This window comes from Entelurus aequoreus, linkage group LG08 (assembly GCF_033978785.1).
Source record: "Entelurus aequoreus isolate RoL-2023_Sb linkage group LG08, RoL_Eaeq_v1.1, whole genome shotgun sequence".
Taxonomy (NCBI): domain Eukaryota; kingdom Metazoa; phylum Chordata; class Actinopteri; order Syngnathiformes; family Syngnathidae; genus Entelurus; species Entelurus aequoreus.
Window position 1 is genome coordinate 79,918,262 of NC_084738.1, and position 22,500 is coordinate 79,940,761.

Consider the following 22,500-nt stretch of genomic DNA (forward strand, 5'->3'; position numbering starts at 1 on the left):
ACAACATCGTTTTTTTGTCCTGATTAAAAGGAATGTTTTGACGGTTGAAGTGGGTTGAAAAATGTGGGAGGAGTAGTGGACAGAAAAAAGGGTGAAAATAGGGTTTGGAAAACTGGGAATTTTTGGAATTCCTGGAATTTTTCTGAACTTGGAAAATATAGTTTGAATGTCCAGGATGAGTGGAATATGTTGAAGGTGGAACGGTTTGAATAGCTTGAAAAATGTGGAAGTTTGAAAAATGGCCAATTCATTTTGAATAGGAAAAAATGTCCTGGAAAACATAGAATTCTGGGAAATCTGGGAATTTTTGGAATTTGTCAAGGGAAAGCCTGCGATTCCAGAATAGGCTGAACAGTTTGAAGTTGGAACGCTTTGAATCGGGTGAAAACTGTGGATGGTAGAGCGCGCCAAAATGTGGAGAAGAAAAAGAAGAAGAAGAAGAAGAAGAAGAAGAAGAAGAAGAAGAAGAAGAAGAAGAAGAAGAAGAAGAAGAAGAAGAAGAAGAAGAAGAAGAAGAAGAAAGCATATGTGTGAATGTTTTGGAGCATTCACACAATAAGTCATTTTCCAGCCCTAATAATTAATATATTCTTTGTTTTAATTATCATATTCTTTGTTTTAATTACTATATTCTTTGTTTTAATCAATATATTCTTTTTTTTAATTAATATATTCTTTGTTTTAATTAATATATTCTTTGTTTTGCTTCTTCTTGACTTGACATTTCCTTGAAAAACTGCAGTTCAGTATTACGTCCACTAGATGTCAGCAGCGTGCCAGACATCCTCTCTTCACTATTACGCTCATAGACATCTTCTAAGGGTACGCCGCATGGAGCGCTACTGCCTACTGGCGCTGACGAGACGCGGGGCCGCCATCTTGGAGTGGTGATCCGCTCCACTCAGTGCAAATCATTTGGCAGGAGCAATGAACTGTCAGCGCATTTAATTCATTTTACCTCACTGAATACCACTGATTTTCACGTGCTTTTTTGTCATTCGTGTAGCTATGATAAAGGACACATGTTTTATTATTCATAGTTTGCTTAACAGTAGTAGAATATTCTTATATGCTATAAGTGACCAGACGTCAGAGATCAAAACTGGGAATATAATCCCAGAGAAGGGGGAAAAAACAATCAGCTATTTTTAAATTGAAGAAACAATATGATCAGGTTATATATACATGTGTATATCCTACATAAACAATGTATGAATACATTAGATATCTATATACTGTATCTACAGACTGTATCTCTGTTGCTGCAGCAGCAGAGAGTTTATTCTGTCTTGACACTTTGTATTGATATTTTGTATTACATTCTTCCCTTAAATGATCATGTTTACACTGATTGTTTTATATGTATTTTTGATGTATGTCGCTTTGGATAAAAGCGTCTGCCAAATACTTCAACATAAACATATATAAACACCTGAAAGTCTTTATATCAGCTAAAACCACAAATCTGTTTCACTGAATTCAGAGTAAAACCAAATTCTGTCTTTCAATCTTTATCTTCATCATTTATTTCAACTTTATGTTATTCAAGTATGACATTTTTAAATGTAATTAATTTAATTGACAAGCAATTCTATTATGGCCATACTCTTGTTTGCTAGAGGCTATGATTTCAGTACTATAGAAGATCTTTGCTCCTTCTTAACTCTGTGCTTATATTCTTTTCACAAAATACAACCAATAGTATGTTAATGTTAAATCTTACTTGTGAAAAGGAATCCCCCGATTCCTATTTTCAACAGTCCGCTCATTTGAGCAGGAACATGCTGTCAACTGTCAGTTTAGCATCTTTGTTTTCTATCTGTCAACTGTCAGTTTAGCATCTTTGTTTTCTACCTGTCAACTGTCAGTTTAGCATCTTTGTTTTCTACCTGTCTACTAGGGCTGTGAATCTTTGGGTGTCCCACGATTGGATATCGATTTTTTTTTTTCAATTCAAGACGATTCTCGATTCAAAAACAATTTTTTTCCCGATTCAAAAGGATTCGCTATTCATTCAATACATAGGATTTCAGCAGGATCTACCCCAGTCTGCTGACATGCATGCAGAGTAGTAGACTTTTGTAAAAAGCTTTTATAATTGTAAAGGACAATGTTTTATCAACTGATTGCAATAATGTAAATTTGTTTTAACTATTAAATGAACCAAAAATATGACTTTGTAAGCCACTGTGACACTATTGTTCTTTTTTCTTTTTCTTTTTTATATAAATGTCTAATGATAATGTCAATGAGGGATTTTTAATCACTGCTATGTTGAAATTGTTACTAATATTGATACTGTTGTTGAAAATATTCATTTTTGTTTCACTACTTTTGGTTTGTTCTGTGTTGTGTTTGTGTCTCCTCTCAATTGCTCTGTTTATTGCAGTTCTGAGTGTTGCTGGGTCGGTTTTGGTTTTGGAATTGGATTGCATTGTTATGGTATTGCTGTGTATTGTTTTGTTGGATTGATTAATTAAAAAAAAATATATATATATATTTTAATAAACAAAATTAAAAAATATCGATTTTTTAAAAATGAGAATCGATTCTGAATCGCACAACGTGAGAATCGCGATTTGAATTCGAATCAATTTTTTTCCACACCCCTACTGTCTACTGTCAGTTTAGTCTGCTCGCCGGCTCCTCATCACCACTTCAAGATGGCGGCCCAATTCCCCGCATCACAGCAGCCAATGCTGCGTCTACTTGTAAGATGTCTATGGTTTCGACCTCACCAAACGGATAAAAGTCATAAATAAAGTCGTACGTTAGAACGCTAACCGTTTATTTCTTGAAAAGCGTCGTAATATTTGTGTGTCTCGGTTCAAATAAACTTCATTATTATTGCGTAACTAAAAAAAACAAAACAAAATAAGGCCAAACCGGAAGTGCGGGGATGCTCCTCCCGCGCATGCGCAGTGGTCCGCGCGCAGCTGTCGCACAATGGCCGCCTCTGCTGCAGGAATAAACAAGCAGGGCGCCTCCATGACCACCATGGAGCCGTGCAGCCGACACGGCAGGGCGGCGAGCGGAGGCGCGGTTAAGGTCGGCATGTTTATTCAAACTTGGAAAAAAAAAAAAAAATGGCGGTGTTTGGGTGCGTTTTTTGTTTTTTTCGCCATAGACGCAGTGAGCAAGTTTGCCTTCGTGCTTCGTTAAAATGTCTAAAATGGACAGCTAGCGTCCTTTAAAATAACATTTTGACAACTACGTGGTCAAACACCTGCTTTGTTGACAACACCTGTTTGTTTGTAGAGCTGCACATGCTACATGCTAATGATGCTACATTCCTCTCCGCCGCTAGTTGGCGCCAAAGATGCTGACAAGGATGGAATTATTAGTAATTAAAGTTGCGCATGCGCTCACAGGTGCTGGAGTGCGGCGTGTGCGAGGACGTCTTCTCCCTGCAGGGGGACAAGGTGCCCCGGCTCCTGCTGTGCGGGCACACCGTGTGCCACGACTGCCTCACCCGCCTGCCACTCCACGGCCGGGCGGTCCGCTGCCCCTTCGACCGGCAGGTCACCGAGCTGGGTGAGCGCCTCGCCTTCAAAATAAAGCCACATATGCGATGTTAAAAAAAGGTAGAATGACAGTATTTTGCCCAACCGGTTTCCTTCGAGAAGAACCATGATGCTTAAAATCTAACGTGCTAATCGTTAGCTGGCAAATGGAGCGTAAACTGCTCGCGGGCTACTAGAGCGGTAATCACTAGATAGCTTAAATGCCAACATGAACACAATAATATCATTAACGTTTTTATTTTAAACTACCGTGCTAATCGTTAGCTGTCAAATGGAGCGGAAAAAATTGCTCGCGGGCTACTCAAGCGGTAATCGCTAGCTAGTTTGAATGCCAACATGAACACAATAATATAATTAACGTTTTTATGTATTATAAATATAATTAATTTCACTTATTTTAAACTAACGTGCTAATCGATAGATGGCAACGAGAACGTTAATTGTTAGCTATCTTAAATGCCAACATGAACACAATAACTATTCATCTTATTTTTAAACTAACATGCTAATCGATAGCTAGCAACTAGAGCGTTAATCTGTAGCTAGCCTAAATGCCAACATGAACACAATAATATCATTCATGTTTTTATTTTAAACTATCATGCTAATCGTTGGCTGGCAACTAGAGCGTTAATCGCCAGCTAGTTTAAATGCCAACATGAACACAATAATATCATTCATGTTTTTATTTTAAACTATCGTGCTAATCGTTGGCTGGCTACGAGAGCGGTAATCGCTAGTTAGTTTAAATGCCAACATGAACACAATAATATAATTCATGTTTTTATTTTAAACTATCATGCTAATCGTTGGCTGGCTACGAGAGCGGTAATCGCTAGCTAGCTTAAATGCCAACATGAACACAATAATATCATTAACGTTTTTATTTTAAACTACCGTGCTAATCGTTAGCTGGCAAATGGAGCGAAAAAAATTGCTCGCGGGCTACTCGAGCGGTAATCGCTAGCTAGTTTGAATGCCAACATGAACACAATAATATAATTAACGTTTTTATGTATTATTAATATAATTCATTTCACTTATTTTAAACTAACGTGCTAATCGATAGATGGCAACGAGAACGTTAATTGTTAGCTATCTTAAATGCCAACATGAACACAATAACTATTCATCTTATTTTTAAACTAACATGCTAATCGATAGCTAGCAACTAGAGCGTTAATCTGTAGCTAGCCTAAATGCCAACATGAACACAATAATATCATTCATGTTTTTATTTTAAACTATCATGCTAATCGTTGGCTGGCAACTAAAGCGTTAATCGCCAGCTAGTTTAAATGCCAACATGAACACAATAATATCAATCAATCAATCAATGTTTATTTATATAGCCCTAAATCACAAGTGTCTCAAAGGGCTGTCATTCATGTTTTTATTTTAAACTATCGTGCTAATCGTTGGCTGGCTACGAGAGCGGTAATCGCCAGCTAGTTTAAATGCCAACATGAACACAATAATATCATTCATGTTTTTATTTTAAACTATCATGCTAATCGTTGGCTGGCAACTAGCTACGAGAGCGGTAATCGCTAGCTTACTTAAATGCCAACATGAACACAATAATATCATTAACGTTTTTATTTTAAACTACCGTGCTAATCGTTAGCTGGCAAATGAAGCGAAAAAAAGTGCTCGCGGGCTACTAGAGCGGTAATCGCTAGCTAGTTTGAATGCCAACATGAACACAATAATATAATTAACGTTTTTATGTATTATAAATATAATTCATTTAACTTATTTTAAACTAACGTGCTAATCGATAGATGGCAACGAGAACGTTAATTGTTAGCTATCTTAAATGCCAACATGAACACAATAACTATTCATCTTATTTTTAAACTAACATGCTAATCGATAGCTAGCAACTAGAGCGTTAATCGGTAGCTAGCCTAAATGCCAACATGAACACAATAATATCATTCATGTTTTTATTTTAAACTATCATGCTAATCGTTGGCTGGCAACTAGAGCGTTAATCGCCAGCTAGTTTAAATGCCAACATGAACACAATAATATCATTCATGTTTTTATTTTAAACTATCGTGCTAATCGTTGGCTGGCTACGAGAGCGGTAATCGCTAGCTAGTTTAAATGCCAACATGAACACAACAATATAATTCATGTTTTTATTTTAAACTATCATGCTAATCGTTGGCTGGCTTCGAGAGCGGTAATCGCTAGCTAGCTTAAATGCCAACATGAACACAATAATATCATTAACGTTTTTATTTTAAACTACCGTGCTAATCGTTAGCTGTCAAATGGAGCGGAAAAAATTGCTCGCGGGCTACTCGAGCGGTAATCGCTAGCTAGTTTGAATGCCAACATGAACACAATAATATAATTAACGTTTTTATGTATTATAAATATAATTCATTTCACTTATTTTAAACTAACGTGCTAATCGATAGATGGCAACGAGAACGTTAATTGTTAGCTATCTTAAATGCCAACATGAACACAATAACTATTCATCTTATTTTTAAACTAACATGCTAATCGATAGCTAGCAACTAGAGCGTTAATCGGTAGCTAGCCTAAATGCCAACATGAACACTAATATAAGTCATGTTTTTATTTTAAACTATCTTGCTAATCGTTGGCTGGCAACTAGAGCGTTAATCGCTAGCTAGCTTAAATGCCAACATGAACACAATAATATCATTCATGTTTTTATTTTAAACTATCATGCTAATCGTTGGCTGGCAACTAGAGCGTTAATCGCCAGCTAGTTTAAATGCCAACATGAACACAATAATATCATTCATGTTTTTATTTTAAACTATCGTGCTAATCGTTGGCTGGCTACGAGAGCAGTAATTGCTAGCTAGTTTGCCAACATGAACACAATAATATAATTCATGTTTTTATTTTAAACTATCATGCTAATCGTTGGCTGGCTACGAGAGCGGTAATCGCTAGCTAGCTTAAATGCCAACATGAACACAATATCATTAACATTTTTATTTTAAACTACCGTGCTAATCGTTAGCTGGCAAATGGAGCGAAAAAAATTGCTCGCGGGCTACTCGAGCGGTAATCGCTAGCTAGTTTGAATGCCAACATGAACACAATAATATAATTAACGTTTTTATGTATTATTAATATAATTCATTTCACTTATTTTAAACTAACGTGCTAATCGATAGATGGCAACGAGAACGTTAATTGTTAGCTATCTTAAATGCCAACATGAACACAATAACTATTCATCTTATTTTTAAACTAACATGCTAATCGATAGCTAGCAACTAGAGCGTTAATCGGTAGCTAGCCTAAATGCCAACATGAACACTAATATAAGTCATGTTTTTATTTTAAACTATCTTGCTAATCGTTGGCTGGCAACTAGAGCGTTAATCGCTAGCTAGCTTAAATGCCAACATGAACACAATAATATCATTCATGTTTTTATTTTAAACTATCATGCTAATCGTTGGCTGGCAACTAGAGCGTTAATCGCCAGCTAGTTTAAATGCCAACATGAACACAATAATATCATTCATGTTTTTATTTTAAACTATCGTGCTAATCGTTGGCTGGCTACGAGAGCGCTAATCGCTGGCTAGTTTAAATGCCAACATGAACACAATAATATCATTCATGTTTTTATTTTAAACTATCGTGCTAATCGTTGGCTGGCTACGAGAGCGGTAATCGCTAGTTAGTTTAAATGCCAACATGAACACAATAATATAATTCATGTTTTTATTTTAAACTATCATGCTAATCGTTGGCTGGCTACGAGAGCGGTAATCGCTAGCTTGCTTAAATGCCAACATGAACACAATAATATCATTAACGTTTTTATTTTAAACTACCGTGCTAATCGTTAGCTGGCAAATGAAGCGAAAAAAATTGCTCGCGGGCTACTAGAGCGGTAATCGCTAGCTAGTTTGAATGCCAACATGAACACAATAATATCATTAACGTTTTTATTTATTATAAATATAATTCATTTCACTTATTTTAAACTAACGTGCTAATCGATAGATGGCAACGAGAACGTTAATTGTTAGCTATCTTAAATGCCAACATGAACACAATAACTATTCATCTTATTTTAAACTAACATGCTAATCGATAGCCAGCAACTAGAGCGTTAATCGGTAGCTAGCCTAAATGACAACATGAACACTAATATAAGTCATGTTTTTATTTTAAACTATCTTGCTAATCGTTGGCTGGCAACTAAAGCGTTAATTGTTAGCTAGTTTAAAGAAGTGTAGTGAAGCCTTTCTTTTTTTTTTTAACGATCAAACTTTTAGCAGCCACATCTGTAGCTGGCTAAACTTTACTTTAAGACATGTAGCGAAGCCTGCATTTATTTGATTTTTTACGCTCCAACTTTCAGCTCCCTGACTGACAGATGGTTAGCTGAACTTTACTTTAAGACGCTTAGCGAAGCCTGCCTCTGTTGGGTTTTTTTACGGTCGAACTTTCAACTCCCACATCTGTAGAGAAGTAAACTATACTTTAAGACATGTAGCGAAGCCTGCATTTATTTAAGTATTTTTTGGCCCTAACTTTCAGCTCCCTGACTGACAGATATTTGGCTGAACTTTACTTTAAGACGTGTAGCGAAGCCTGCACTAATTTTCTTTTACGCTCAAACTTTCAGCTCCCTTACGACAGATAGTTGGCTGAACTTTACTTTAAGACGTGTAGCGAAGCCTGCATTAATTTTTTTTTTGCGCTCAAACTTTCAGCTCCCTGACTGACAAGATAGTTGGCTGAACTTTACTTTAAGACGTGTAGCGAAGCCTGCCTTTTAGTTTTTCTTGCAATCAGACTTTTAGCGCCCACGCCTGTAGCTGACCAACACATAGTTGGCTGAACTTTACTTTAAGACGCGTAGCAAAGCCTGGCTCTTTCCTTTTTTTTTACGGTCAAATTTTCAGCTCCCACGTCTGTAGAGGAGTAAACCTTACTTTAAGACATGTAGCAAAGCCTGCATTTATTTATTTATTTGTTGCGCTCAAACTTTCAGCTCCCTGACTGACAGATAGTTGGCTGAACTTTACTTTAAGACATGTAGCGAAGCCTGCCTTTTAGCTTTTCTTGCAATCAGACTTTTAGCGCCCACGCCTGTAGCTGACCGACAGATAGTTGGCTGAACTTTACTTTAAGACGCGTAGCGAAGCCTGGCTCTTTCCTTTTTTTTTACGGTCGAATTTTCAGCTCTCACGTCTGTAGAGGAGTAAACTTTACTTTAAGACATGTAGCGAAGCCTGCATTTATTTATTTATTTTTTACGCTCAAACTTTCAGCTCCCTGACTGACAGATAGTTGGCTGAACTTTACTTTAAGACGTGTAGTGAAGACTGCCTCTTAGCTTTTCTTGCAATCAGACTTTTAGCTCCCTCGCCTGTAGCTGACAGTTTGCCAAGCTTCGATTCAAGACGTGTAGCGAAGCCTTCTTTCTTAAAGAAGTGCAGTGAAGCCTTTCTTTTTCTTTAACGATCAAACTTTCAGCAGCCACATTTGTAGATGACTAAACTTTACTTTAAGACATGTAGCAAAGCCTGCATTTATTTAAAAAAAAAATTACGCTCCAACTTTCAGCTCCCTGACTGACAGATATTTGGCTGAACTTTACTTTAAGGCGTGTAGAGAAACCTGCCTCTCTTCTTTTTTTTTTACAGTCGAACTTTCAGCTCCGACGTCTGTAGATGACTAAACTTTACTTTAAGACATGTAGCGAAGCCTGCATTTATTTATTTATTTTTTGGCTCAAACTTTCACCTCCCTGACTGACAGATATTTGGCTGAACTTTACTTTAAGACGCGTAGCGAAGCCTGGCTCTTTCCTCTTTTTTTTTACGATCGAACTTTCAGCACCCACGTCTGTAAAGGAGTAAACTTTACTTTAAGACATGTAGCGAAGCCTGCATTTATTTATTTATTTATTTTTTACGCTCAAACTTTCAGCTCCATGACTGACAGATAGTTGGCTGAACTTTACTTTAAGACACGTAGCGAAACCTGCCTTTTAGCTTTTCTTGCAATCAGACTTTTAGCTCCCACGTCTGTAGCTGACCGACAGATAGTTGGCTGGACTTTACTTTAAGACGCGTAGCGAAGCCCGGCTCTTTCCTTTTTTTTACGGTCGAATTTTCAGCTCCCACGTCTGTAGAGGAGTAAACTTTACTTTAAGACATGTAGCGAAGCCTGCATTTATTTATTTATTTTTTACGCACAAACTTTCAGCTCCCTGACTGACAGATAGTTGGCTGAACTTTACTTTAAGACGTGTAGTGAAGCCTGCCTTTTAGCTTTTCTTGCAATCAGACTTTTAGCTCCCTTGCCTGTAGCTGACAGTTTGCCAAGCTTCGATTGAAGACGTGTAGCGAAGCCTTCTTTATTAAAGTGTAGTGAAGCCTTTCTTTTTTTTAACGATCAAACTTTCAGCAGCCACATCTGTAGCTGACTAAACTTTACTTTAAGACATGTAGCGAAGCCTGCATTTATTTATTAATTTTTTGGCTCAAACTTTCAGCTCCCTGACTGACAGATATTTGGCTGAACTTTACTTTAAGACATGTAGCGAAGCCTGCACTAATTTTGTTTTACACTCAAACTTTCAGCTCCCTGACTGACAGATAGTTGGCTGAACTTTACTTTAAGACGTGTAGCGAAGCCTGCCTTTTAGCTTTTCTTGCAATCAGACTTTTAGCCCCCTCGCCTGTAGCTGACAGTTTGCCGAGCTTCGATTCAAGACGTGTAGCGAAGCCTTCTTTCTTAAAGAAGTGTAGTGAAGCCTTTCTTTTTCTTTAACGATCAAACTTTCAGCAGCCACATCTGGAGCTGACTAAACTTTACTTTAAGACATGTAGCGAAGCCTGCATTTATAAAAAAATTTACGCTCCAACTTTCAGCTCCCTGACTGACAGATATTTGGCTGAACTTTACTTTAAGACCTGTAGTGAAGCCTGGCTCTTTCCTCTTTTTTTTTACGGTCGAACTTTCAGCACCCACGTCTGTAGAGGAGTAAACTTTACTTCAAGACATGTAGCGAAGCCTGCATTTATTTATTTATTTTTTACGCTCAAACTTTCGGCTCCCTGACTGACAGATAGTTGGCTGAACTTTACTTTAAGACACGTAGCGAAGCCTGCCTTTTTTTCCTTTTTTTTTTACAGTCGAACTTTCAGCTCCCATGTCTGTAGATGACTAAACTTTAAGACATGTAGCAAAGCCTGCCTTATAGTTTTTCTTGCAATCAGACTTTTAGCTCCCTCGTCTGTAGCTGACAGTTTGCCGAGCTTTGATTCAAGACGTGTAGCGAAGCCTTCTTTCTTAAAGAAGTGTAGTGAAGCCTTTCTTTTTTTTTAATGATCAAACTTTCAGCAGCCACATTTGTAGATGACTAAACTTTACATTTAAGACATGTAGCGAAGCCTGCATTTATTAATTTTTTACGCTCCAACTTTCATGTCCCTGACTGACAAATGGTTGGCTGAACTTTACTTTAAGACGCGTAGCGAAGCCTGCATATTTTTTATTTTTTTTATGGTCGAACTTTCAGCTCCCACGTCTGTAGATGACTAAACTTTACTTTAAGACGTGTAGCGAAGCCTGCACTTATTTTGTTTTGCGCTCAAACTTTCAGCTCCATAACTGACAGATATTTGGCTGAACTTTACTTTAAGACGTGTAGCGAAGCCTGCATTTATGTATTTATTTTTTGTCTCAAACTTTCAGCTCCCTGACTGACAAATGGTTGGCTGAACTTTACTTTAAGACGCGTAGCGAAGCCTGCATTTTTTAATTTTTTTTTTATGGTCGAACTTTCAGCTCCCACGTCTGTAGATGACTAAACTTTACTTTAAGACGTGTAGCGAAGCCTGCACTTATTTTGTTTTGCGCTCAAACTTTCAGCTCCATAACTGACAGATATTTGGCTGAACTTTACTTTAAGACGTGTAGCGAAGCCTGCATTTATTTATTTATTTTTTGTCTCAAACTTTCAGCTCCCTGACTGACAAATGGTTGGCTGAACTTTACTTTAAGACGCGTAGCGAAGCCTGCCTCTTGTTTTTTTTACGCTCAAACTTTCAGCTCCCAAGTCTTTAGCTGACTAAACTTTGCTTTAAGACATGTAGCGAAGCCTGTATTTATTTTCTCGCTCAAACTTTCAGCTCCCAGACTGACAGATAGTTGGCTGAACTTTACTTTTAGTTTTTCTTGCAATCAGACTTTTAGCTACCTCACCTGTAGCTGACAGTTTGCCGAGCTTTGATTCAAGACGTGTAGCAAAGCCTTCTCTCTTAAAGTGTAGTGAAGCCTTTCTTTTTTTTTTTACGATCAAACTTTCAGCAGCCACATCTGTAGATGACTAAACTTTACATTTAAGACATGTAGCGAAGCCCACATTTATTTATTATTTTACGCTCGAACTTTCAGCTCCCTGACTGACAGATAGTTGGCCGAGCTTCACTTTAAGACGTGCAGCGAAGCCTGCTGGTGCTCGTAGTCCAAAGATGACATGACTAAAAGGGGACTCACCTAGTCTGTGTGTCCAGGGGACTCTGGAGTCTGGGGTCTAAAGAAGAACTTTGCCCTGCTGGAACTTCTGGAGCGGCTGCAGAACGGCGCCAGCAACCAGTCGGGCGCGGCGGAGGACGCCCTGACAGGGATGGGAGAGGTGAGAAAAGCCTCACTTCCTGTCCGACAAGCAGGTGTCAACCCCCTCCCCCCCTTCTCGCCGCAGTGCGTGATCCGCTGCGACGAGGACGAGGGCCACACGGCCACCATGTACTGCACGGTGTGCGCCACCCACCTGTGTGCCGAGTGCTCGCAGCTCACCCACTCCACGCGCACGCTGGCCAAGCACCGCCGCGTGCCGCTGGCCGACAAGCCGCACGAGAAGACGCTGTGCCCGCAGCACCAGGTCCACGCCATCGAGTTTGTGTGCCTGGAGGAGGCGTGCCAGCCGGGGCCGCTCATGTGCTGCGTGTGCAAGGAGTACGGCAAGCACCAGGGTCACAAGGTCATCACCATAAATGACGTCATCGCTCTGCAGGCGTCTCACCCGTCCTTCTTCTCGCAGCACGCCGTCCTGGAGACGGAGGCCAATCAGATCCGGGCGTCCATCTTGGACATGGCGCACTGCATCCGCACCTTCACGGAGGAAGTGTCCGAGTACTCCAGGAAGCTGCTGGGCATCGTGCAGCAAATAGAAGGCGGCGAGCAGATTATAGAAGACGGCGTGGGCATGGCACACACTGAACACGTGAGGATGTAGTTACCAACGTGCCCACTAGAGGGAGACACTGTTCACTGTGCTGTTGTGTACTTATCCACATTTTACACACAGCCACTCTACCAACTTCGCCACGCCGTCCCATATATATCACATACAACAATGTAATATATGTCATATATCACATACAACAACGTATTAGATGTCATATATCACATACAACAATGTAATAGATGTCATATATCACATACAACAATGTAATAGATGTCATATATCACATACAACAACGTAATAGATGTCATATATCACATACAACAACGTAATAGATGTCATATATCACATACAACAATGTAATAGATGTCATATATCACATACAACAACGTAATAGATGTCATATATCACATACAACAATGTAATAGATGTCATATATCACATACAACAACGTAATAGATGTCATATATCACATACAACAACGTAATAGATGTCATATATCACATACAACAATGTAATAGATGTCATATATCACATACAACAATGTAATAGATGTCATATATCACATACAACAATGTAATAGATGTCATATATCACATACAACAACGTAATAGATGTCATATATCACATACAACAATGTAATAGTCATATATCACACACAACAATGTAATAGATGTCATATATCACATACAAAAATTTAATAGTCATATATCACATACAACAATGTAATAGATGTCATATATCACATACAACAAGGTAATAGATGTCATATATCACATACAACAACGTAATAGATGTCACATATCACATACAACAACGTAATAGATGTCACGTATCACATACAACAATGTAATAGATGTCATGTATCACATACAACAATGTAATAGTCATATATCACATACAACAATGTAATAGATGTCATATATCACATACAACAACGTAATAGATGTCATATATCACATACAACAATGTAATAGATGTCATATATCACATACAACAATGTAATAGATGTCATATATCACATACAACAATGTAATATATGTCATATATCGCATACAACAACGTAATATGTGTCATATATCACATACAACAACGTAATGTGTCATATATCACATACAACAATGTAATAGGTGTCATATATCACATACAACAATGTAATACATGTCATATGTCACATACAACAATGTAATACATGTCATATATCACATACAACAATGTAATAGATGTCATATATCACATACAACAACGTAATAGATGTCATATATCACATACAACAACGTAATATGTGTCATATATCACATACAACAATGTAATATGTGTCATATATCACATACAACAATGTAATAGATGTAATTTATCACATACAACAACGTAATAGATGTCATATATCACATACAACAATGTAATAGATGTCATATATCACATACAACAATGTAATATATGTCATATATCGCATACAACAACGTAATATGTGTCATATATCACATACAACAACGTAATGTGTCATATATCACATACAACAATGTAATAGATGTCATTTATCACATACAACAACGTAATAGATGTCATATATCACATACAAAAATGTAATAGATGTCATTTATCACATACAACAACGTAATAGATGTCATATATCACATACAACAATGTAATAGATGTCATATCACATACAACAACGTAATATGTGTCATATATCACATACAACAATGTAATAGATGTCATATATCACATACAACAATGTAATAGATGTCATATATCACATACAACAATGTAATATGTGTCATATATCACATACAACAATGTAATAGATGTCATATATCACATACAACAATGTAATATGTGTCATATATCACATACAACAATGTAATAGATGTCATATATCACATACAACAATGTAATAGATGTCATATATCACATACAACAATGTAATAGATGTCATGTATCACAAACAACAATGTAATAGATGTCATATATCACATACAACAATGTAATAGGTGTCATATATCACATACAACAATGTAATAGATACCATATATCACATACAACAATGTAATAGATGTCATATATCACATACAACAATGTAATAGATGTCATATCACATACAACAACGTAATAGATGTCATATATCACATACAAGATGTCATATATCACATACAACAATGTAATAGATGTCATATATCACATACAACAACGTAATAGTTGTCATATATCACATACAACAACGTAATAGTTGTCATATATCACATACAACAATGTAATAGATGTCATATCACATACAACAATGTAATAGATGTCATATATCACATACAACAATGTAATATATGTCATATCACATACAACAATGTAATAGATGTCATATCACATACAACAACGTAATAGATGTCATATATCACATACAACAACGTAATACATGTCATATATCACATACAACAACGTAATACATGTCATATATCACATACAACAACGTAATACATGTCATATATTACATACAACAATGTAATACATGTCATATATCACATAAAACAATGTAATAGATGTCATATATCACATACAACAATGTAATATGTGTCATATATCACATACAACAATTTAATAGATGTCATATATCACATACAACAACGTAATATGTGTCATATATCACATACAACAACGTAATACATGTCATATATCACATACAACAATGTAATAGATGTCATATATCACATACAACAATGTAATAGATGTCATATATCACATACAACAATGTAATAGATGTCATATATCACATACAACAATTTAATAGATGTCATATATCACATACAACAACGTAATAGATGTCATTAATCAGATACAACGTAATATGTCATATATCACATACAACAATGTAATAGATGTCATATATCACATACAACAATGTAATAGATGTCATATATCACATACAACAATGTAATAGATGTCATATATCACATACAACAATGTAATAGATGTCATATATCACATACAACAATTTAATAGATGTCATGTGTCACATACAACAACGTAATAGATGTCATATATCACATACAACAATTTGAAGAAGAACGATCAAACAGATTTAAACACATTTGAACTAATATTAAGATGTGTAGTGAAGCCTGCTGTTCTTACTGACCCCGCTTAGGTTCCCGGCACAGCAGAGAGCGCTCGCTCCTGCGTGCGCGCCTACTTCGCCGACCTCCACGAGACGCTGTGCCGGCAGGAGGAGATGGCGCTGAGCGTGGTGGACGCCCACGTGCGAGAGAGGCTGATGTGGCTGAGGCAGCAGCAGGAGGACATGACCATCCTGCTGTCCCAGGTGTCCACCGCCTGCCTGCACTGCGAGAAGACGCTACAGCAGGTGAGATCAGCGCCCGTGTCCGCCAAACGGAAAGGCGGCGCTTTAACGCGGCGTCCCGCCCGTCTCAGGACGACTGCCGGGTGGTGCTGGCCAAGCAGGAGATCAACTGTCTCCTGGAGACGCTGCAGAAGCAGCAGCATCAGTTCACCGAGCTGGCAGACCACATCCAGCTGGACGCCGGCATCCCCGTCACCTTCACCAAGGTAGACTCCGCACACCCCGGGGGGGGCCACCCGGTCCTTAATCAGGGTCGTGTTTGCAGGATAACCGGGTCCACATCGGGCCCAAGATGGAGATCCGCGTGGTGACGCTCGGCCTGGACGGCGCCGGGAAAACCACCATCCTCTTCAAGCTGAAACAGGACGAGTTCATGCAGCCCATTCCAACCATCGGTACGCTTCTTTTGTTGTTACTCACTAGGGCCATACCAATATGCCGTGTACAGATCAGGGTGGCCAAAATGCGGCCCGCCAGATGTCATCGGTTCAGCAAGGCGTCGCACTGCGCTCTCACATTCATCTTAAAGTTAAAGTACCAATGATAGTCACACACACACACGAGGTGTGGCGAAATTATTCTCTGCATTTGACCCATCACCCTTGATCACCCCCTGGGAGGTGAGGGGAGCAGTGAGCAGCAGCAGTAGCCGTGCCCGGTAATCATTTTTGGTGATTTAACCCCCAATTCCAACCCTTGATGCTGAGTGCCAAGCAGGGAGGTAACGGCTCCCATTTTTATAGTCTTTGGTATGACTCGGCCCGGGGTTTGAACTCACAACCTACCCATCTCAGGGCGGACACGCTAACCACTAGGCCACAAATACCAGGCGGTCTCTGAATGCTACATATTCGCTGCCATCTTGTGGACAATGTGAATAAATCACATCCTTTTTTAAGTACTTTCAAAGAATAGCACAGCATTTACTTGTATGTCACAATCCAAACAACCTTCCCTGGTCATGGTGCAAAAAAAAAAAAAAAAAAAAAAATGCAACTAACATAAAAGTCAACACACATTACACAACCTGCTCACTGAACATTGTAAATATGATTTAAAAAATTTCCAAACACCATACAAAATTCTAAAATACACCTATTTAATTTAGGGCTGCAACAACTAATAGATTAAAATCGATTATTAAAATAGTTGCCGATTAATTTAGTCATCGATTCGTTGGATCTATGCTATGTGCATGCGCAGAGGTTTTTTTTATTTATTTTTTTAATAAACCTTTATTTATAAACTGCAACATGTACAAACAGCTGAGAAACAATAATCAAAATAAGTATGGTGCTAGTATGCTGTTTTTTTTCAATAAAATACTGGCTAGGATAGAAATGTAGTTCGTCTCTTTTACCCGATTATTAATCGATTAATCAAAGTAATAATCGACAGATTAATCGATTATCAAATTAATCGTTAGTTGCAGCCTTAATTTAAATCCAGGTTACATTTAACTCTAAAGGCTTAGTGGCCACATGTGTGGACAGCACATTTTAGCTCTTATTTCCAAAATTGTGTACACTACTGAATTGGGGTCTTATGTGGACACTTTTACTGCCATCTGGTGGTGTCAGAAGAGTATAACATATAGCGGAATTTGTAAAAAAAAAAAAAAAAAAAAGTGTAAAAATAAGAATTAGCATGTCACTAAACATGAAGTTAAAGTACCAATGATTGAAGAACACGTTTGTGTACATATGGACTAAGTACATCATATAAAAAGATGATTCTTAATTTTTATTCTAATTAGGGTTCAATAAGCCCAAATAGCAAAGAGAAATAAAAAAAAAGCATGTAAACAAACAGCTTGGGCCTTAAGAGGTTAAAATAAAAATGTTTACATTTTATATACTTTCCTCTTGCTTCCTATATTCCATCAGTCATAGAAACGATCAATAATCATCGCCGTCGGTTGATATCAAACACTTATATCGTGATACAGTTTTCAGCCATGTTGCCCAGCCTTGCTCCTCATTACATGAAACTGTGTGTTTGCCAAGGTTTCAACGTGGAAACTGTGGAGTACAAGAACTTGAAGTTCACCATCTGGGACGTGGGGGGGAAGCACAAGCTGAGACCGCTGTGGAAACATTACTATCTCAACACTCAAGGTAGGAGTTTGGCATTTTTGTCCGGTACAAGACGAAGCGACCAATGTTCTTGTGTGTCCAACATTAGCGGTGGCCCGATACAACTTTCCATGCGATACCGATATAGGAGCTTGAAAAGTGGGCCGACACCAATCATAGAACATACTTTATGTTGTGTGGAATCAGTGTTTCCCATAAACTGCCAAGATACCTGTGGCGGTGGGGGCGTGGCTACGGGCGTGGTCACCATGACAAAATCGAGTAATTTGCATAATTTACTACAATGTTATGATTTTCTCTAAAAACGCTCAAAAAATGTATACTTACTAATTAATAATAACAGTTTTGTTTTAAATGTCCATCCATCCATCCATCCATCCATTTTACAATATAATTACAACACTTTATGTACATATTTATATACAGATTTGAACAATAAGTTATTCACTGAAATATATTTATTAATTGTGGTTCTTACAAAAAATATATCTTATAAAATATAAAAGCTAAAAAGTCTCTTAAAGCTCTGCCCCTTTAATTAGTGCATACTAAATAATTTAACTTTAGCCTACTACTACAACCATATTATTTACCAGCAACATAAAGTGAAACAGATGCAGAGGTGTCCTGCCACAGTCAGTAACAAATAAACAGAAAACAGTAGTGGTCAAATACAAATAAGGCAACAAGAGAAGTATCCTACACTTCTCTTTTGTAAAGTAAATCTGAACAGCCTATACGGGCATCTACATCAACTATATGATTTGCCTGAGAAGCTGGACAGGACCAAAAAAAATTTAAATAATCTATTTGTGGCGGACGTAATTATTTCGTGGCGGGCCGCCACAAATAAATGAATGTGTGGGAAACACTGGGAATGTTAGGGAAGGTTTGATCAAGTGAAATGAGTCAAACTATGAAAAACACTAACATATTTATTATTAACCATCTGGTATGGACTTATGCTGTCTTTAAGTTGAAGTGGTAATTGTTTTCTGGCAACACATACTGTACTGGTCACAATAATTCTTGAAGTGAAGCTCGTGATGGACTAAGTTGAACGACGCGGACACATTTGTTACTGGATATTTGTTACTTTGTATGTGTAAGTAATACGTACATATCATTCACATTGACAAATGTGCTGCAACATCATTCCAATTAATTATTACCCATGTCTAGCTTGTGTGCTTAGCTGTTGTGTAGCTGCCAGCTCCTCATAGCCGAGCATGTTTACCTTTGGTAAATGACTTTAGGAAAATGGAAGAAATGGTGTGTTTATTGGAGGACATTTAGATGCTAACTAGCTTTACACAAGTAAACAATGTCCAATATCATATCGGATCAGCCCTTAAAATGTACTTGACCCAAATATAAAATGTTGTTTTTTTTCCGGAACAGTCTCCAAATAACAGGTCGTCTTATATTCATTCAGGGGGCTTTACCATTAAAAATTAGTAGATGGTGACAAATATAAGTACATTTTTTGTCAAACAACTAATATGTCCAACGTAGGGTTGTCCCGATACCAATAGTTTGGTACCAGTACCAAAATGTATTTAGATACTTTTCTAAATAAAGGGGACCACAAAAAATGTCGTCATTGTCTTTATTTGAACAAAAAATGTTAGTGTACATGAAACATATGTTTATTATTGTAATTTAGTCCTTAAATAAAATAGACAACTTGTCTTTTAGTAGTAAGTAAACAAACAAAGACTCCTAATTAGTCTGCTGACGTATGCGGTAACATATTGTGTCATTTATACACCTATTATTTTGTACACATTATGAGGGACAAACTGTAAAAAACAGTGCGCCTAATGTGCGGAATAGTTCTGGTTGTGCTTACCAACCTCAAAGCTATTTTATTTGGTACGTAGTGAAACGATAAGTATGACCAGTAGATGGCAGTCACACATAAGAGATACGTGTAGACTGCAGAATGTTGTTGGCATGTTACAAAAACAGTCATTCATTGACCAGAATATAGTCACAATCGTTCGAGAAAATTGCTGTACAAATATAGGAATAGTTTCGTAATGACACGATGAATACTCGTGATGTTACGGAAATAAAATCGTAATGCAAAACAAAATAGTTGTACAACTACACAAAATAATTTCAAATATAACCTGAAAATATGTGCTATATGACTAGAATAAAGTCGTAACGTACAATTACAAAAATTTGCTTTCTACAATACATTTGTTGCCAGAAAATTGCGTAACGTTACGAGAGCAAAGTCAAAAGGCGACAGGGAAATAGTTAATTGGTAATGTTACCATATAAAAGTTGTAAAATTACAGAAATGAATTATTACCGTATTTTCTGGACTATAAGGCGCACTTAAAATACTTTCATTTTCTCAAAACTCGACAGTGCGCCTTACAACCCGGTGTGCCTAATGTACGGAATAGTTCTGGTTGTGCTTACCGACCTCGAGGCAATTTAATTTGGTACATGCTGTAATGATAAGTGTGACCAGTAGATGGCAGTCACACATAAGAGAATCGTTTGAGAAAATTGCTGTACAAATATTGGAATAGTTTCGTAATGACACGATGAATACTCGTGATGTTACGGAAATAAAATCGTAATGCAAAACAAAATAGTTGTACAACTACACAAAATAATTTCAAATATAACCTGAAAATATGTGCTATATGACTAGAATAAAGTCGTAACGTACAATTACAAAAATTTGCTTTCTACGATACATTTGTTGCCAGAAAATTGCGTAACGTTACGAGAGCAAAGTCAAAAGGCGACAGGGAAATAGTTAATTGGTAATGTTACCATATAAAAGTTGTAAAATTACAGAAATAAATGGTTACCGTATTTTCTGGACTATAAGGTGCACTTAAAATACTTAAATTTTCTCAAAACTACACAGTGCGCCTTATAACCCGGTGTGCCTAATGTGCAGAATAATTCTTGTTGAGCTTACCGACCTCGAGTCAATTTAATTTGGTACATGCTGTAATGATAAGTGTGACCAGTAGATGACAGTCACACATAAGAGATACGTGTAGACTGCAGAATGTTGTTGGCATGTTACAAAAACAGTCATTGATTGACCAGAATATAGTCACAATCGTTCGAGAAAATTGCTGTACAAATATAGGAATAGTTTCGTAATGACACGATGAATACTCGTGATGTTACGGAAATAAAATCGTAATGCAAAACAAAATACTTGTACAATTACACAAAATAATTTCAAATATAACCTGAAAATATGTGCTATATGACTAGAATAAAGTCGTAACGTACAATTACAAAAATTTGCTTTCTACGATACATTTGTTGCCAGAAAATTGCGTAACGTTACGAGAGCAAAGTCAAAAGGCGACAGGGAAATAGTTAATTGGTAATGTTACCATATAAAAGTTGTATAATTACAGAAATGAATGATTACCGCATTTTCTGGACTATAAGGCGCACTTAAAATACTTTCATTTTCTCAAAACTAGACAGTGCGCCTTATAACCCGGCGTGCCTAATGTGCAGAATAATTCTGGTTGAGCTTACCGACCTCGAGGCAATTTTATTTGGTACATGCTGTAATGATAAGTGTGACCAGTAGATGGCAGTCACACATAAGAGATACGTGTAGACTGCAGAATGTTGTTGGCATGTTACAAAAACAGTCATTGATTGACCAGAATATAGTCACAATCGTTCGAGAAAATTGCTGTACAAATATAGGAATAGTTTCGTAATGACACGATGAATACTCGTGATGTTACGGAAATAAAATCGTAATGCAAAACAAAATAGTTGTACAACTACACAAAATAATTTGTAATATAACCTGAAAATATGTGCTATATGACTAGAATAAAGTCGTAACGTACAATTACAAAAATTTGGTTTCTACGATACATTTGTTGCAAGAAAATTGCGTAACGTTACGAGAGCAAAGTCAAAAGGTGACAGGGAAATAGTTAATTGGTAATGTTACCATATAAAAGTTGTAAAATTACAGAAATAAATGGTGACCGTATTTTCTGGACTATAAGGCGCACTTAAAATACTTTAATTTTCTCAAAACTAGACAGTGCGCCTTATAACCCGGTGTGCCTAATGTGCAGAATAATTCTGGTTGAGCTTACCGACCTCGAGGCAATTTTATTTGGTACATGCTGTAATGATAAGTGTGACCAGTAGATGGCAGTCACACATAAGAGATACGTGTAGACTGCAGAATGTTGTTGGCATGTTACAAAAACAGTCATTGATTGACCAGAATATAGTCACAATCGTTCGAGAAAATTGCTGTACAAATATAGGAATAGTTTCGTAATG

At 37.3% G+C, this 22,500-nt stretch overlaps 1 protein-coding gene across 1 annotated transcript in view; it reads left to right on the forward strand.

The window, feature by feature from the left end:
• The first annotated feature begins 2,929 nt into the window (after positions 1-2,929).
• The window catches only part of trim23 (tripartite motif containing 23), a 22,866-nt gene continuing 3,295 nt past the window's right edge, over positions 2,930-22,500 (forward strand). The window contains exons 1-9 of the mRNA XM_062057353.1: positions 2,930-3,048; positions 3,372-3,534; positions 12,071-12,192; positions 12,259-12,537; positions 12,598-12,780; positions 15,881-16,096; positions 16,165-16,299; positions 16,359-16,488; positions 18,100-18,210. Coding sequence (XP_061913337.1) covers positions 2,947-3,048; positions 3,372-3,534; positions 12,071-12,192; positions 12,259-12,537; positions 12,598-12,780; positions 15,881-16,096; positions 16,165-16,299; positions 16,359-16,488; positions 18,100-18,210 — 1,441 coding nt within the window. The 5' untranslated portion in view covers positions 2,930-2,946. The remainder of the gene's footprint in view (positions 3,049-3,371; positions 3,535-12,070; positions 12,193-12,258; positions 12,538-12,597; positions 12,781-15,880; positions 16,097-16,164; positions 16,300-16,358; positions 16,489-18,099; positions 18,211-22,500) is intronic.